This window comes from Danio rerio, chromosome 7 (assembly GCF_052040795.2).
Source record: "Danio rerio strain M-AB ecotype USA chromosome 7, GRCz13ab, whole genome shotgun sequence".
Lineage (NCBI taxonomy): Eukaryota > Metazoa > Chordata > Actinopteri > Cypriniformes > Danionidae > Danio > Danio rerio.
The window spans coordinates 51,344,428-51,364,362 of record NC_141027.1 but is presented as its reverse complement, the minus strand read 5'-3'; the positions used below and the strand labels follow the sequence as shown (position 1 = coordinate 51,364,362).

Genomic DNA, 19,935 nt, shown 5'->3' with positions numbered 1-19,935 from the left:
AAATATATTATAATACATGTCTTATCCTCATTAAAGGTGCATTTATTTAATAATGTATAGTTTAGAAAGAGCATGACATTTTACTAGAATTTAAAGTGTTTTTCTATTTTATTCCTTCATTCATTTTCTTTTCGGCTTAGTCCCTTTATTAATCTGGGATCGCCACAGCAGAATGAGCCGCAACTTATCCAGCATTACGCAGTGGATGCCCTTTCAGCTGCAACCCATCAATTGGATTCATCCATACACACTCATTTACACTCAAACACTACGGACAATTTAGCTTTCCCAATTCACCTCTGCCACGTCTTTGGACTGTGGGGGAATCTGAAGCCCCGGTGGAAACCCACATAAATATTGGGAGAACATGCAAACTCCACACAGAAAAGCCAACTGACCCAACCGAGGCTTGAACCAGCTACCTTCTTGCTGTGAGGCGACAGTGCTACCCATTGCACCACTGCATCGCCCCCTTTTCTATTTTCTATTCTCTTTTAAAATGTTTATTATTACTGTGATTGTCAGTCTTTCTTGTCACATGATGCTACAGAAATCATTTTGATATGCTAAATTAAGGCTGACATATTACTGGGGAAAGTAGATACCATAATATATAACTTTTAATTAGTTTGTAATCATTTTTATTTAATTAAATTAGCTCATTTTTTAATTACTAATTATAGTTAATATAATAATATAATATAATATAATATAATATAATATAATATAATATAATATAATATAATATAATATAATATAATATAATATAATATAATATAATATTTCAACTATATAAAATATCAACTACTATATTAAACGGCCTTGGGAGTAAGTAATTTTTAAGTGTGTCTTTTCGATTTACTTCGTACTTCACTGTAAAGAATGCAGGGTTTCACAATTGTTCCAACACAAATTGGTTAAGTTAATTGTTTTAACAACAGTAAGTTGATTGAACATAAAACAATTAAGTTGTACCCCCCAAAAAATTCAACAATTGTGTTGATTCAGCCAGCACTGACGCCAAACAGCAAGAAAGTCTCTGGTCCGAGCCTTGGCTGAGTTAGTTGGTGTTTCTGTGTGGAGTTTGCATGTTCTCTCTGCGTTTGCGTGGGTTTCCTCCGGGTGCTCCGGTTTCCCCCACAGTCCAAAGGCGTGTGCTATAGGTGAATTGAATTCTGCTTAAACAACCCCTAAAGATGAATAAGGGACTAAGCTGAAGGAAAATTCAATTAAATGAAAACTGAAACAAAATATCGAGTAGGGGGAGGAGTTTTATTTTCACACTCCTCCTTTCATCTTTCACTTGTAGCTAACTAATGGATGTAAGGTGTGGTTATACATATTTCACTCAAGCTGTCAAACTGGGATTCTCAGAGAAGGACTGATATTCCAGAGTGAAAGCAAATAGTTTTTGCAAATAGATTTTTATTAATCATTACAAAAGCAAACAGCACATTAACTTGGTTTAACATGGATTACTCTTCAAATTAAGACTAACAATGTGTGCTAGCAAAATTGACATAAATAGATTTGATTTTATGCTGACTTTAATGTAACTCAGTATAAAGAGTATAATGTACTTATTTGTTTAGCAAAAAAAAGTTGTATTATTACTATAAATTTTGTTACCAAAACTTGGCATAAACTGTCAACCAAGCTGATAATTCATGATAATTTGCATGCAAACAAGTGAAAATGACAACATGAATCGCACAGCCTAGTATATTAAACTGAGTAAAACTAAATGTGTGCAAATGTGGTGATACCTGACATGAATATAATCATTCATTTATTTTATTTTGGCTTAGTTTCTTATTTATCAGGGGTCACCACAGTGGAATGAACCGCAAACGATTCCAGCATATGTTTTAGCAAGCGGATGCCCTTCCAGCTGCAACCCAGTACTGGGAAACACCCATAAATTCTCACATTCACACACACACTCGTACACTACGGCCAATTTAATTTATTCAATTCACCTATAGCGCATGTGTTTGGACTTGTGGGGGAAACCGGAGCACTCGAAGGAAACCCAAGGATATATAAGTATCATACAATACAAACTCCATTATTATTATTATTATTATTATTATTATTATTATTATTATTATATATTTTCCTGTGATTAATAAAACATTTACTTGAAATCATTTATAACATTGTAAATTTAGTGTAAAAAGTCCAGGCTTTTGAATGACAGTGGTTCAAAGTTTCAGAAAATTACTCAGCCTCAACAATGTGTTATAAATATTATTACATGATATAAAAGAAAAAATATTTTCAACATATTAGAATAATTTCTGTATAATTTTATGAAAAAATGTTCTCTGCTATTACAGGAATAAATTGCATTTAAAAAATATATTCAAATTAAACTTTTTTTAAACTATATTAGTTTTCACATTATGTGAGTTTTTACAAAATGTTTAATCAAATAAATGCAGTCGCCATTAGATATTTGATTGATTTTATTTAATTTTAATCTTTTTTTTTTAAATACACCAACATGTTATATATGTCTAACCTATTGCAGTATTCCTTAACAGGATAATTCACCCAACATGTAACTCTATCATAATTTACTCTGTTATTCACAAACACAAAAGAAAATATTTCATGAAATGTTTCTGCATTCTGGCCAAAATGATCATGAAATTTTGGAGCTCATTGCCCTTCATTGTATGCAAAGAAACATCCGTAAAATTATTATTTTTATGCTCTAAAGCAGAAATAATCCCATGCGAGTTTGGAATGATAAGAATGTGAGTACATGGTAAAAACATACTAATTACATTTGATTTGACATTGCTGACTGAAGACAATCTCATGTTAAAGTCCATATTAATTGTTAAATGCTGAGGTTTTGAAGTGATGGTGGCAGCTTGTGACAGTGCAATATTTTTAGCCTGATTAGCATGACTCAGTAGATTTAAGCCAGTTGGAGGATCTCAAGTATGAAGACTGACAACATAATTATTTGAATAAATTAATTTTTTCCAAATTAATAATCTGCTCTTGATATCAAATAGTTTTCCTCGTAATTAAAACTTAACTGAAACAAACAAACAAATAAATAAATACATAAATAAATACATAAATAAATAAATCTTAGCAAGATAAAACAATTTTGGTTATTCAACTTTTTTTGGCTGAACATAGTTTGTACACAAATTCTTTTCATTATATTTTTTCAATGAAGTTATTTTATTAATTTGTCAATTTGACAAAAATATGTGTCTAATAGACCAAAGATAGTGTATCACTGTATTGTTTTCATGCTCTTAAAATACAGCGGAGAAACACAGTAATTGCTGTATAACACAAAACTGTTCTCAATAAATCAGTGACAGTATTCCTTCACAGCCAATGCAGGAGAATGAAAACACACTGACTCCTTAAGCTCATGATGACTGAATGAGTCATTCATCCTCTTAATTTCATTCGACAGAAAGCACTTTCCATGATGCCTTAGTGTTTCTGTTGACAAGAGTTTTGCCTTAAATCAAACAACAACTCACCACCATAATACCAAAATCATTTTGTTTTTCTGGGGATTTTCTGCAAAAAATATTGATCAAACTCAATTGTTTGAATGAAACTGCACAAGTACACGGTTAATTAATAAAATGGAAATTCACGACTAACACATGACAGCCTGTAAACATCACTTAATTTAAGTATTTATGCAGAATTCTATTGACTTTTTTTCCTGATTATACTGTGTGATTAACACACAGCTCTCCACTAAAATCCTGACACTTTTTAAAAATCACATAATAAACTAAATTCAATATTAAAGGGGTTTATATAATATTTTGAGGCAACTTCACTCAGAAACCCAGTATGCAGACTGTCATTGGGAATAATGGAGAAAAACAACCACATTCTTCATTGAACCTTTGAATAGTGAACTTGAAGAACCTAAAGATGAAACACTAATATGGCTTTTAACATACATTTGGATGTTTTCTAAAGCTACAGCTAAAAGTTTGAAAATGTATTAACCTGAAAATGTTAATAGACAAGATACACTGAAAAAAAAGATTCTTTGGATTTACTATTTTTAAGACAACTGGTTGCAAACAATTTATATGGGCTGAATTTAAACAAATAAATTAAATTTAGTAACTTTTAACTTCGCATGTTTAAATTCAGCCCATAACTACACTGTAAAAAAAAAAAGAAAAAAGAAAAAAAAAATCATGTTAATCATGTTTTAACTTAACTTTATAAGTTACATAAGCTTTTTAAAGTCAGTTTAACATAATATAAATTCAATGGACTCATAAATTTAATTTGAATCAGCTTAAAAATTTAAGGCAAGCAGGATTTTTAGTGCAGTTAACGTTACCTTAAAAATAGCTATATAAATAAATCAAGTGGTAAATGAAACAGACTCCTTACATTCAACAACATTAAAACAAACTTTCTTTGAGATCTACAGATTCTACAAAGCCAGACATACAACTTTTTTTTGTCTTCAACTGCTCATAACAGTAATCACTCATCACTACGGAATAATCTCCATCTCCATCTTTCTCACCTGATAAGCCACCATGTTGAGGAAATAGTTGTAGACGCCGCTGTGGTGTAAAGCTTGAGAGGTCGACATCGCTTCTTATTTGTCAAGGACGCTTTGTCATTCAATTTGAGCCCAATAAAAAGTTTAAATAAATAAAACCATATACTACGCCCAGCAGGTTTACATGAACAGCTCCTCGGCTAGTTTCTCCGGCAGGTGCGGCTCCACAGATCCCCAGTTTGACACCCTCATGGTGCTCTCGCGGGAACATCCAAAGAGTTTTCCCATATCCTACACGAGCTGCCCGGGGGCATCGACTGGTGCCAAGAGAGAAAACGAGAGAGTGTGTGTGTGTGTGTATGTGAGGGTGGATGCCCAGTTGCCCTCCCTGCGTTCGCCTGTTCTCGCCCAGTGAGATTAGGCAGAGGAGCAGAGGGAGGAGGGAGCAGGTCCCATGTGTTGTACTGTGTTGTCCCATCTGTCCCTCCCCTCCCCCCGGCCTGCGCTCCGCTGCCCCGTTCCAGAGCTGCACCTCACGCACAATAGGATTGCTCGGCGTCCTAATCGGTTTAGGGGAAAATAATGTAATTACTTGCAATTTTGTGATTTCTCTCGCGAAGTAGACATGCCTTCGCATCCCCCGGTTGTTAGTACTTTAGCAACTGTTTGCTTGTCTGACATTCAGGAGGCCACATATGTAATCTGGTCATTATGCTCTGACCCAGAAACAGAGGGCCCGAATGCAGGAATGCACAGGAAGAGCGGCGCAGGTCCAATCCTGCATTCTTCTGCATACATTGATTGCCCACATGGACCAATTAAAACTTGGGCCAGACACTCAGACTTCTAGAACTATCCATAACGAAACACAGAAAGGATCAAAGCTCAAAGCCGAATCAAGTTCTTGAGGTAAATTATATACATACACACTCAGGAGCAGAATAGCAAGGTAAGCGGCCCCAAGAAATCTGGAACGCCCTAATAAATAGGCTATCTAGAAGCATTTATACATTGTATATCATGATATTTTCTATTGTGAGGGTTTAACAAATGTGAACATAATTTTTACATCCATGCAACATGTCCCCCGACTCCCAATAATGGAGCACCCCAGGAGTCAAATCAGGAAACGATTTAGATTTAAATACTAAACAGTTTATTTATTATTCTTTAGTTGTGAGTTAATTTTAAGAAGGCAAATAATTTAAAACGGTGAGGTTGCATTAAAATGCAAATGTAGAAAAGATTTGTGTGATGTAAGAAAAAGACAGCAAAATACAAGTAAATGAATGGTGCTTCAAGGGATTTAAGCAGGTGCAAATATTTTGGACGATAATGGCATTTTACTACTGCATGGAGAGTTTTGAAAGAAATTCCAGCAGCAATGTACAATTTTATAATAATATGATTAGGGCCATTTCAGTAGCTATAGGCTTATTAGTTAAAGAATATAATTTATATTCCCAAACCTCTCCAAAACTGAGGCAACTGTCTGTCAATGGTTATGCTAACGTGATAGCAAATGCAGTAACAAAATTATTAAGATCTTAATTTTACAGTCACAATTTCCAAATATAATTACAAGAGAATTCCTATGTATAGATATTAGTATTATTGAAATTTAAAAAATAAGGAAAGATTATTTGTCTTTTCCCCTTCCTCCTAAAGTTAAGGAGGTGAGCTTTAAAATATTCTATGAGATTTATCCTACCAATTAATTTTTAAGATTGAAATCCAATTCAGATGTGAAATACTGTGTTTTTTTGCGAAAAAGAGAGAGTTTGAAACATGTCCTTTTTTTTCATTGTGACATGGTGCTTCCATTTTAATCAGAGGTTCCGACATAGTTATGGTCCAGGAATAAACATTTCCTTCCCCTCACTGTAACATTTGGTATCTTCCTTGAAAACAAAGAATTTCATTTTGCTGTCAATATTCTATCATGTTTGGAAAAATTATTTATTCACAATTGCAGATGACTCAAATCTACTCCTAACTTTCTTTGCAAATCTGTAAGATTGGTGAATGATAAAAAAACCTTAAGCTTACCTCTTTTCTGGATTTTCATAAGCTAATTTAATTTTCAAAGCCCCTTTATTATTTTTTTAAATTTATTTTTTTGCAATTTACTTAAAAGAAAACTGTTATTTGTTCATTTTTGAGAGATGCATATTATGTTTACCTATTTTATTACTCAACCTTGTGATGACAGTATGTAATATTGTAAGTCTATACCAATTTGTTTGTATATTCAGCTGGAAACAATAAAAAAGTAATTAATTAATTAATTAATGAGGGCGACGCGGTGGCGCAGTAGGTAGTGCTGTCGCCTAACAGCAAGAAGGTCGCTGGTTCAAGCCTCGGCTGGGTCAGTTGGCAGTTCTGTGTGGAGTTTGCATGTTCTCCCAAGTCCATAGACGTGTGGTTAGGTGAAGTAGGTAAACAAAAAAAAATTTGTCCATAGTGTATGTGTGTGAATGAGAGTGTATGAGTGTTTCCTAGAGATTAGTTGCAGCTGGAAGGGCAGCCACTGCATAAAAAAATGTGCTGGATAAGTTGGCGGTTTATTCGGCTGTGGCGAACCCAGATTAATTAAGCCAAAAATAAAATAAATGAATGAATAAATGAATGGTGCATATTAGGATTTTTGGGCCCCATGGCTGTTCTTGCTTAGGGCCCCCAATTAACTAAATTCGCCCCTGCACACACAATATCACTGCCATAACAGTACCACAGGGGTGCTCAATCCTGTTCCTGGAGATCTACCTTCCTGTACAGTTTAGCTCCTACCCTGATCAAACCCACCTGAACCAATTAATTAGGACCTGAAATCCACTTGATAATTACAGACAGGTGTGTTTGATAAGGGTTGCAACTGAAATCTGCAGGAAGGTAGATCTCCAGGAACAGGATTGGCCACCCCGGTATACAGGTTTTAAATTTACTAGAGTCAAAGTATGCTACTTGCTTTTGTTTTTAATATAGGCCTACCTAACTCTTGAAAGTAAAAAGTTTTATTTTAATTTTTGCAAGACTGGATCATTTGAATTAGTGAGATGTTGACTGGAGAACAGGAGCAATCGGATCAGACCTGTCACAAATTAATTGTTAAGTGTGAACTGTCAGCTCAGGAATCACAGTGGCACAGTGGATAGCACAATCGCCTCACAGCAAGAAAGTCGCTGGTTCAAGCCTTGGCTGGTACCGTTGACATTTCTGTGTGGAGTATGTGGTTCATTCCCCTGTGGTGACCTCTGGTTGATAAAGGGACTAAGCTGAAAAGAAAATGATTTGTCAGCTGTTTTAAAGGAACATGAAAATGTCATTATTTACTCATCCTCCACTTTTGTTAGATTTTGAGATATACTGAAAGTTTACTAAGCCATTCCATTGTGTTTTTGCTTCTATATAGATGTCACTGGCTGTTGGTAATATGAAGTGTATTGCGAGAACAAGAAAAAATAATCACTTACAATGAAGTTGCTTATCATCGAACAAATGTTTCCCTTTTCATTAAGAGAAACCACTTGTTACATTTGTTTGAGATTTAGTCCTTAAAGTTAAATTAACAACATGAATATCAGAAAGTATGAGTATGGGTGAGCAGCGTTCTTCAGAATAACTTGTTTTGTACTCAACAGAAAAAAGAAATTCATAAAAGCTTGGAACCAATTGAGGAAATGTTCATTTTTTGGTGAAATACAGCAACCCTTTAACACATTAACTGACACGATTAAGCTATTGGGTCACTCTTGAAATATATTTATATAATATATAACATATATATAATACATATAATATATAATATATATATATATATATATAATATAACATATATATAATACATATTATATATATATATATATATATATATATATATATATATATATATATATATATATATATATATATTATATGTATTATATATATGTTATATATTATATAAATATATATATATATGTATGTGTGTATATATATATATATATATATATATATATATATATATATATATATATATATATATATATATATATATATATATATATATAACATATATATAATACATATAATATATATAATATTATTATTTATTTTGTGCGTACAACAGATGGAGCTAACTAAGATGTCAGGGGTGAGTAAATGATGACAGAATTGGGGGAACTATTAAATTTACTTCAATACAGTAGTAAAAATTATTTTTAAAAATATAGTAAAAGGAAATCCTATTTGATTAAAACAGCCAATCAGTTTTAAGATCCATCCTGCTTAAAAATGTGAAAGTGGCAGATGACAAAAGTGCAGTGCATGATTTTAATAAACAAAACTTTTTTTTTCCACTGATGGATATTGCTATAGTTAGTTTTATGCTTATTATTCTTGATGTAAACCAAGGTTGTCCAATTCCACTTATATCTTCCAGAGTTTAGCATTGACCTTATTAAACACTGGCTAATCATGACTACAAACTTCTAGACAAGTGTGTTGGAGCTGGTTGGAGGACCTTAAATCAGTTTAATTGCTTTAATTGTTGTACCAAAGAGGACAGTCATCCTTTATGTGACAGTGTGTCATGTCTGTGTAGCGTCACAGGCTGTGTTGTGTGTTTTTAGCGTGCAGGCTGCCGGTAACTCTATATTTAGGTCAGTGTGTATGAGTGAGGATGTGTGCTGGGATTATCCTGGAGTTTTTAGCCCTCTTCTCAGCCTGGGTGACCTTCTCTCTCCGCTAGAGTGACACACTAATCCAGACAGCAGGGTCTGATAAACGCAGCCCGCTTGAAATCAACATCATGTATGGACATGACATCACATAAAACAAGTGTTTGATTCAGTCATGTGGTCATTCAGTAATCAGGCTTCAATAATTCACTTCACTCTCATGTTGTTCCAAATTTGTCTTACTTTACTTATATATGTATCTATATGTATGTATTATTTCTAAATTATGGTCCAAGTAAAATTGGATATCTAAGTCCACTACATTTTATTCAGTGTATAATAATTTGCATACAAAAAAATAAAAACTTAAAACATAAAACTTCATTAATTCGTTTTCTTTTCGCCTTAGTCCCTTTATTAATCAGGGGTTGCCACAGCGGAATGAACCACCAACTTATCCAGCATATGTTTTACGCATATAGCGCATGTCATTGGACTTGTGGGGGAAACTGGAGCACCAGGAAGAAACCCGCACCACCATGGGGAGAACATGCAGACTCCAAACAGAAATGCCAACTGACCAAGCCAAGGCTCGAACCAGCGACCTTCTTGCTGTGAGGCGATCGTGCTACCCACTGCTTGCTTCGCTATGACACAACATAAAACTTGTTAAACATAACAAAATGAAGACACATTACAATGTAAAACATGTTGGGTTCCACATGATCGATTTGTGTTTGGTCAACATGAAGGAATTAAGTTATCCTACAAATTTAAGTGGATTGAACATAAAATAATAGTGTCCACTATTATGTAATAGTATATTAATTAAATAATAGTGTCCCCCCCCCCCCCCCCCCCAAAAAAAAATAAATGTCAAGAATTCTGTTGTTTCAGCTCTTTTTAAACAAGTAGTTTGAACAAGCAGCTCATATAGCAAAATTCCTTATGCCCAGATCAGGCCCAAAGAGTAATGCATTCATCTGGCCCCCATACCAGGTGGTATCATGGCACTTGGGTGGTCCACTCCTGTTTGCCAGATCTGATCTACAAGTAAGCCAAAGCAAACACAAATGTCCACTATTAATTAAAATCAATTAATCACACTTGGCCCAAAAGCCAGGCCAGTTTTATTCTAATTCTGGCACACGTTTGTCCCAGGCTCAACACCCTGTTCAGGCCCATGTATCACATGGAATGATGGCACTTGAGTGGTTCGCTTGGTTTTAAGAGAACTGGGCAATATTTGCTTAAACATATGTGGCCCATATAAGGCTTACACCAACTTAAGCCAATGTTTACTGTGCCACATCTTTGCCTTAACCAGCCAAGATTAATTTTAAGACAACCTGGTAATATTTGCTAAAACATATGTGGGCCACTTTAAGCTCAGACACACTTTAGCCAGTGCTCACTTTGCCATAATTTTGTCAAAATTTTGGCAGATTAATTTTAAGACAACTGGGCTACATTTGCTTAAACGTGTGGTCCAGGTTTGGTTAGGACCTTGATGGGCCTTTGTCATTTGTGCCATATCTTGGCCAAAAGTGGCCCACATTTCATTGGCACTATTTTACTATATGACTCATTTGCACTATTTACCACATGGGTCACTTTAGGGTGACATTCAAATTACACACTGCTTTTACTACCTGATCTTAAAAGTGGCCCAAATGTGATTTGATCTCTTAAAGTGGCCCACATGTTTCTGCAAATATTATCCAGTTGTCTTAAAACAAATCTGGGCCAGTTAAGGCGTAGATGTGGCACAGTAAACACTGGCTTAAGTAGGTGTAAGCCTAATATGGGCCACATATGTTTAAGCAAATATATCCCAGTTGTCTTAAAACAAAGCGGACCACCCAAGTGCCGTCATTCCATTTTTGCTATTTTACATGTGGATCACTTCAGGCTAATATACATATTTTATGTATCATAAGTCTGCCAGTGGTGCCGTATCAATGCCTTAAGGGTCCCACATTTGCATGCTATCTGGTCATTATTTGAGTGTAGACTGTATTTAAAAATCAGAGTGCAGCCCCAAAATACTATATAATTGAACCTTTTAGTTTAGTGACGATCAGTTTCTTTTATTTTGTCATTCAAAACATCACAGTATGTAATGCAGAATGAAACTGTTACATCAAACCCAGCAAGAAAGCACAAAAACATAATAAAAAAAGCTTATTAAATACTTTTTTCTATCCTTGAAACCAATACATTTAACCTATTCATTAGCGAGATGATTTAATAATTTCAACTGTAAAGCAATTTACTATTGTAGGTTATTCTTTTATGTAATTTAACAGGTGCAGATCAGAATGAGTATGATTTTCTGTTTTTACATAAGTACTTCTGTGATGTTGAAAGGCAACTGACTATTTTTTTCACATTAAAGTAGACACATGATTTGAATGTACATAGTAATAATTATTTGATGAGCAATTCAAAATAATATATGATTCCAGATTGATTTAACATGTTAAAATTGACCCTTTCCCACGAGCAACATGCAACAATGTCACATTGAAATAACATATTACATATCAGCTTTTGTTTTTCAGCAGAAAAAAAACTAAGTTTATAAACAGCTGAAATGACATGATGGCTATAGTTAATTAGAAAATTAATCACTTCATTAAAAAATACTGGTTATTCTAATAACATTAATAGTATGTTTGTTCAAAGTTATTTAATAACATTCTCAAATCATTGACATATTTATTCTTTTTCATGAATACTTTATCTGAATGCTTTTATTTATTCTTTAACATGTAAGCTTTAAATGTTATACTCAAGCCGAGGGCAAAAAATGTCATGACGCAGCTGTTTAACTTTTTTTTTATTATTATTTTATTTTAGAGAAAATAAGTCAGCAGGGGGAAAAAATTGACAGTCACCTGAAAGAAGATGTCCCAATCAACTAATGCTTTGTTGGCCTGGTGCAGTAATTTGACCTATTTGTTCATTTCCCTGAAAATCCAGCAAGGAAATGAATAGCAGAACGTGATCTTGACAGCCAAGCTGTGAGTGTACAGAATCTGTTCAAGAGAGCAATTGAGTTTATTGTTGTAGCACTCACAGCACAGACTGTGTGTACTATTCCAGCCGGGAAAGAACATTTAAAGTATTGACAATTCCACACAGCCATGAGGCCAAAACCTTGTCGGGCACAATATCATTACGTAACACTATTAATGAGATCCAGAAACCAGTGTGGCAGCACATTACAGCATGGCCATTGCATTCAACTCTGAGAGGAAACATAGAAAGCAACAAATTTACAAAATCTGTTTCACACACACGCTCTCACTGAATTGATACACTCAGAACATGCACATTTATATTTAAAGACTCCATATTACTAGCTTAAAGCAGCAAATTAGTTCCTAAAATGTCCACATTAGTACTTAAAGGAGGGCTATTATGCAAAACTTGTTTTTACAAGGGGTTTAAACTCAGTTGTGTCTCAACAGTGTGTGAATTTAGCCAGCTTCTAATGGTAAACAATTATTCCTATTACTTTTTATAATAACTCTTGATAAAAGCAGTCTGCAGAAACACTTTGATTGATGTTTTCCCATTGTACGTGTCATCATAGGGGGAAAGCCCCGCCCATTAGTTAGTATCTCTCCCTCATTAGCATAGAAGTAAGTCTTGTTTTTAAATCTCCTGCTATGCTGATTTGCTGATATGAATAGGCATTTGTAGCGCCGCCCTCTTTTGAAAAGCGCACAATCTCATTTGAATTTAAAGCGACAGTCACTAAAACGACACAATTAGAATCGAAACATAAAAGGGGCTGTTTCAAACATTTTAAAAACGTAATTTGTGGTGTATTTTGATTTGAAACTTCATATACACACTCTAAAGACAATAAGAAACTTATTTTACATTTTGTAAAAGGGGCATGATAGGTCCCCTTTAAAGTGTGCATATTAGTACCTATAAAGTACAAAAGTGAAACGCTGCATGCCACAGTTTTTTTTTTTTCTGAGAGTGTATGAATCAGCATCATTTGAGCTGTAAAGAAGTCCCTGCAACAAATGTGTTACTAGGAACTGCCTGTTTAATATAGTCGCTTTAATCCTCGGTCAGCTACATAACACAGGCATGAACTTTTCTAAACCAATTACAGTCTTTTTTAGTGGAGAGAGTGTATAGTAAAGGAAGCACTAATCTCTCCCTTGAAAGAAACGCCCAGAATGACTGGAGGTCTTTTTACTCGATAATTAAGGGCCTTGTGTGCGTTGTGTGTGTGTGTGCGCCAGTGAGACACTGGAACACTGTTCCAGCAAACACAATGTTGATGACATACAATGCAAATCACTCAGCTTGCTCCATGAGAAACATTCAATCTGTGTTATTCAATAGGTATTAGAAGTTGTAAGGGGAAAGTTTAATCCACAAATACAGCAGACATACACACTCACACAAATGATAGTATTGATGGTTTTCGAGGACTCTCCATAGGTACAGTGTATTTGATATTGTAAAAAACACTTATTGTATGGCCCTCACCCTTACCCTTAAACCTAACCTTCACATTAAACCTATGGCCAATTTTTAATGTCGAAAAGACACTGTTCAGTACGCTTTTTAAGCATTTTAAATTACAAGGACAAAAGGAATGTCCTCATAAACCACCTCAATGTTAAATGTTGTAATATCTATAATTCACTCTATAACACTCATGTCACTCTACAGAGTTTTGTCTTTGTAAAACACCAAAACCAGTACAAACACGCACACACACATACATTCATTAATTTTCCTTCAGCTTAATCCCTTATTTATCAGGGGTCACCACCACAGAATAAACCGCCAGCTTATCCAGCATATTTTTGCGCAGTGGATGCCCTTCCAGCTGCAACCCAGTACTGGGAAACACCCATACACACACACACACACACACACACTATGGCCTATTTGATTAATCCAATTCACCTATAGCACGTGTTTGACTACAAATAAAAAATGCCAACTGGTCCAGTCGGGACTCAAACCAGAAACCTTTTTGCTGTGAGGCAACAATGCTAACCACAGTGCCACACACACACACACAGGTTTTAAAATGTTTAGTTTCATGGATGACTAATAAATGTGGTAATAGTCTCAGGATTAATTCATTTGTGATATTAGAATACAACATAATGTTGTTAAGGGCGACGCAGTAGGTAGGGCTGTCACCTCACAGGAAGAAGGTCACTGGTTCGAGCCTTGGCTGGGTCAGTTGGCGTTTCTGTGTGGACTTTATATGTTCTCCCTGCGTTCGCATGGGTTTCCTCTAAGTGCTCTGGTTTCCCCCACAAGTCCAAAAACATGTGATACAGGGGAATTGGGTAGGCTAAATTGTCCGTAGTGTATGAATGTGAATGAGTGTGTATGGATGTTTCCCAGAGATGGGTTGCAGCTGGAAGGGCATCCGCTGCGTAAAATATATGCTGGATAAGTTGGCGGTTCATTTCGCTGTGGCGAGCCCAGATTAATAAAGGGACTAAGCCAACAAGAAAATGAATGAATAATGTTGTTTAATGTGAATTGTCACTATACTGTTAAATAATGTAGAGACAATTTTCACTGCCAATCTGGTAATAAATTTAACAGATAATTATAAAAATGTCAAGTAGCAAAAGGAATTCAATTTGAAAATATAAAGAAACCTATTTATTATAGCTAATAAAGGAATACATATTTCATCGCATCTGTAAAACAATTAAGTTAACAACACATGAGATTCATAGGTTATATATACACTGTTAACATTTTTTGTAAATTACACACTATTTAACTGTATTTTACTGTAGGACAGTTATGAAATATGTATAAAGTTGCACTGTGAAAATTACTGTATATTTGACTAAAAATGTATAACACTGTAAATACATATATAGAGCAAGCTAAATGGTGCAGTAAATGCAAACACAGTATTTTTGCTGTAATTGATTTACAGTAAGTTACTGGCCAACTGCTGCCAGTAAGTTGCTGTAGATTCTACAAGAAATTGTTAACAGTGTATGGTAAAAAATGTTTTGAACTTGTAAATAAAACATAGGTAATCGGAGTATGTTTGACTTGACAATGCATATTTAGTTTAAAGTGATTTTCCTTCGAATTACTTTTATTCATTCATTCATTCATTTTCTTTTTGCCTTAGTCCCTTTAATCAGGGGTCGCCACAGCTGAATGAACCGCCGCAAGACTTTTATACAAAATATATATTTTAAAATGAATGTCAAAGACTGCAAATTACACTCTTAAGACAAAAGGTAACAAAAATGTTTATGCAGTAATATATAATAATAGAACCTTTCAATGAAGTTTTTTAAATAGACATTTTTTTCTGAAGAGTCTAATTATTTAAACAAGTGATTTTCAGTCTTGTAGATCTCCAAATATAATTGTCTTTGTGTGTGGGACCCTCAAAATGTAAAGTCTCAACTTATACTGTAAAAAAAGCTTATTATAAATGGCCTAAAAATTTGAGGCAAATGTTTAACTTGAATATTTAATATTTACATTTATATAGTTGATTATTACATTTAGTTCTGCTCATACTTTTTTACCATTATTTTAAACATATTTTGGATTATATTTATTTATTTGTATTTCTTTCAGGGCAACACAGTGGCTCAGTGGTTAACACATTCGCCTAACAGCAAGAAGGTCACTAGTTTGAGTCCTGGCTGGCCCAGTTGGCATTTCTGTGTGGAGTTTGCATGATCTCCCGTGATGGCGTGGGTTTCCTCTGGGTGCTCTGGTTTCCCCCACAGTCAAAACACATGTGCTATTGGTGAATTAAATAGGCTAAATTGTCCGTAGCGTATGAGTGTGAATGAGAGTGTATGGATGTTTCCCAGTACTGTTGTGGCTGAAAAGGTATCCGCTGCTTAAAACATATGCTGGAATAGTTGGCGGTTCATACCGCTGTGGTGACCCCTTATAAATAAGGGACTAAGCCAAAGGAAAATTAATGAATGAATGAATTCCATATATTGTCATCAGATTTCTGTATGTGTAATTTAAGACTAGGACTAAACCGAAAGAAAATTAATAAATGAATTGGTTTCTTTTAATTCTTTTGTTTTATTTATTAAATTATTATATAATTATTGTAATTTAAAGTCTGTTTAGTCCATTTTTTGTTTGTTTAATCCCAAAAAACGTTTTTAACATTTTTTTATGTTTTCCTTTTAACACCTCCAAAGACCTACTCTCTTGCAGCCCCCAGTCTAAAAAATGCCTGATCTAAAGAATCCCCATAAATAAAGAACCTTTTGAGTTAAAGCTTCTTCATAAAACCACCATAGAGTTTAATCTAAAAATGAACATGTTTTAAACAAATAAAAACCTATAAAGCTTGAGTAAAGGACTAGTTTTCTCTTCCAGTTTATGTCACGCTACACAGCGCTCTCCAAACACATGCTCTCTTCATCTCCTCACTAATTTGACATCCACAGCTCAATCCCATCATCACAGCAGTTTACTGCCCTACTAAATCAGAAACCTACATTTTAGGTCAATCTCTAAATGCTAAACACACATCACATGCAGGGAAGCTTACTTGTGGCCAGCAACAGCGGCAACACATCCCTCCTGCACGGATCCAGCAGTCAGAAGTCCACTGGATGTCAGAGATCAATCGTACAGCAGAATAAACAGATTGGTGATGATGGGCAAAGGTTTTCTGTCAAACCTTTGTAACATTCCTCACACGCCGCAAACATATTCAGCGGAGAAGAGCAGTAGAGTTGAGCGGGTGCTGCATTTCAGGTGTGCTCTGGAAAGACTTGCTTTTTTGTTAAGCTGATTATGAGTTAAGGAAGAGGAAAACCCTGCTGGAAGAGAAAGGCACGTAGTAACAGTGTAGCTTTAAGTATTTGCCTTCGCTAAACCTATTAATGGACAAAAATAGTCTGGCAGCTTTTGTTCCGAGACAGAACCCATTTGAACCTGTAAACAACATCTGTCTGCATGTCTACAAGTCAAGTCAACTTACTTTTACTTCTGAAGCGCTTTATACCTTGCAAATTGTGTCAAAGCTGCTTTTCAAGGAACACAGGTGTTCAGAAGTTTTATCGGTGTGAAGCTAATTCTGCTCATTTAGCACATTCAGTTCTACAGAATTCTCGTCTTCTGTAGTTACACTGTAAACAGCGAATTGTTGAATTTACTTCAAAAACAATTGAAACCTGTTGCTTTAAATCAAGTAAATGAACTCACTCCCTATCCTTTGGCTTGGCCCCTGATACATCAGTAGTCGCCACAGTGGAATGAACCGCCAGTTACTCTGGCATACTTTTACATGGCGGATGCAGCCGCAATCCAGCACTGGGAAACACTCTTACACTCTTTCATTGAATTTTTTTAGCCAATTGTATCTGCCCAGTTCACCTATAGTGCACATCTTTGGGCTGTGGGGGAAACTGGAGCACCTGGAGGAAACCCACCCGAGCAAGGGGAAAGCATGCAAACTCCACACAGAAACTGACCCAGCCACGACTCAAACCAGTGACCTGCTCGCTGTGTTTACTTTGTTTGCCTATGTCCATGAGTGTTGCTAGACATAAAGCTCTACTGAGGCACGATCAAAACATGATCATCATCATATTACTTAAACATTAATCAGATTTTAAAATGCTTTTTTTTTAACAAATTAAAGGAGGTTATATCTCTGATGCTGCCAGGGACAGAATTCCACTCCTGTGCAGCTGCAACTGAAAAGGCATTCTGACCAAAGGTACTTTTCGGGAGTGGGACAATACAGTCTCCTCAGGCTGCCCCTCGTGTTGCTCTGTGTGTGGTTTTCTTGATGTTTACAAACTGACTGAGAGGTCGGGATGTCAGACCATGAATAATTTTATACAACAGACAAATGTTTAAATACTTCATGACATTTTCCCAGCTTAACAATTTATGTTTTGCAAAATGTTACAATGATGATGTCTTAGAGGCTTTTTATCCAGTATTTTTAGTCTGTTTGTTAAGTGACTATGGGTTTTAGTGTTGTTTTGTCTGCCTGTGAACAGGTTCTTAGACAGTAGGTTATATGTGAAAAAAAATCATTAAATGCATGAATATTTTAGCTGCCTGCAGTGATAAATGTGACCTTATGAACCGGAAATTAGATATATTAAATTTAACACGGTTGCATACATTTTTATTTTGTGATTTCAAAGTTATTTTGCGTCAATTTGGACCCCAAGGTATTTAAAATCCGATACAATTTGTATTTTGTCCCTAGTCACATAGACGTCTGCTACATTGTTTGCAATGTTTGTTTTAGAAAAGTACATTGCGACTGTTTTGTTTACATTCAGTTGTAAACAGGACTGGTTTAACAATTCTGAGACATTTAAAGTTGAATATCTGACACTTTGAGTACTGAAACTAGATTTGTGGAAGTATAATACTGTAAGTCAACAAATATTGATGTATTTAAAATTGATGTATCTTTTTATTAAATTTTGTGAAACGTTTTTTATTACATTTTTATCTTTTTGATTATTTAAAACAAATCATGTCTATTTATTATTAAAGATTTTATATATATATATATATATATATTGTAGTAAGCACACTGATGCCACGTCGCCCTGGTCACAAATTCACCCCAGCTAGAACCTCATCAACACCGGATCGTTCACAGCTGGACCTCATCAACCAGGGAGACATATAAGCCAGCCCCACACAGGAGTAAGACGAGCTTCCTTCTCAGATGACTCCCTGCGCTAACGCTTGTGTCTCTCTGTCTCTCCTACAGCGGACTCCAGCTTGTGACGATCCAGCACCCGACTTCTCACTATCCTTCACCTTCTCCCCGGAGCACCAGAGCACCGTTACCAGGAAGAGCACCGTATTTCACCCCTTTCACTTTGTAAATAAAGCACCCTCCGGGGACTTGTTTGTAACTAAACGCGACTGTGTATGTGTTTTCCCTCTGCCTCACTTCAACTGGTGGAGAATGCGGGCATTGCAGAGGGAAAAATTCAGAAGAAACACTTACCAGTAAGGAGAAAAAAACACTGAATTTTTCTATGTGTTACAGACAGGCATCCGCTCTCTCTCTCTCTCCCACTCACGCTCTCTTGCTTGGCTGTCAACACCCCTGAGCCATGTCGCTGGAAGAAGTGGTACGCCATCTAGCGGAAATTTGAAGAAAGTGGTGATAGAAAAGATAATGCGGGCTTTACCGAGATGACTACGCACACTACCAGCATGCAAAATCCTGAATCGCTGGCCACCTTGGTAGAGGCGGTGGAGCTGGCTGAAGCTCACGTTGCCAGGGATACGGGGGAGAGAGCGGCCCTGCCACCCCGGAGGGTGAACGCACCATGGCGACCGGTGGAGGGCACAGCACGACCAGGCAGCAGACCTGCGGTCCCCAGCCCAGTGGACGAGCCGATGCCCACAGAGCCGACGTCACACTCGACCCGGCCTGGACAGCGGGTTGCGTGGTTCACCGCAACATCCCTCCCGAAGCTCCCACCCGAAAAATCTATCAAGACGGGAAAACACAAACAGCGACATTAGATACAGAAAGCGCCATCACTCTGGTTCACCCAAAAACCTTAAAATGTCATCATGAAGGAAAAGGTCGAATCCCGATTACGTGTGTGCACGGGGATACCCGCCACGTACCCGCACAGAGAGTGACCATCGCGGCTAAACCGGCCAGCTGGCGCATTGAGGTCGGAGTGGTTCCGGACCTTCCTGTGCCCCTCCTCCTGGGCAGAGACTGGCCGGGGTTCGACG

General features: G+C 36.0%; 1 protein-coding gene across 4 annotated transcripts in view; it reads right to left on the bottom strand.

Moving 5' to 3' along the window:
- serinc4 (serine incorporator 4) overlaps positions 1-17,052 on the bottom strand; it is a 39,574-nt gene extending 22,522 nt beyond the window's left edge. For 2 of the 4 annotated variants that reach the window (XR_015496165.1, XM_087261840.1), the window contains exon 1: positions 4,544-4,932. Coding sequence is in view for 2 of the 4 variants with exons in the window: in XM_087261840.1 (XP_087117966.1) it covers positions 4,544-4,612 (69 nt within the window). In the remaining 2 variants the exon portion in view is untranslated. Of the gene's footprint in view, positions 1-4,543; positions 4,933-16,744 lie in introns of those variants that run through there. The other 2 variants (XR_015496166.1, XM_087261841.1) reach the window with 2 other exon arrangements.
- Positions 17,053-19,935: the final 2,883 nt, after the last annotated feature.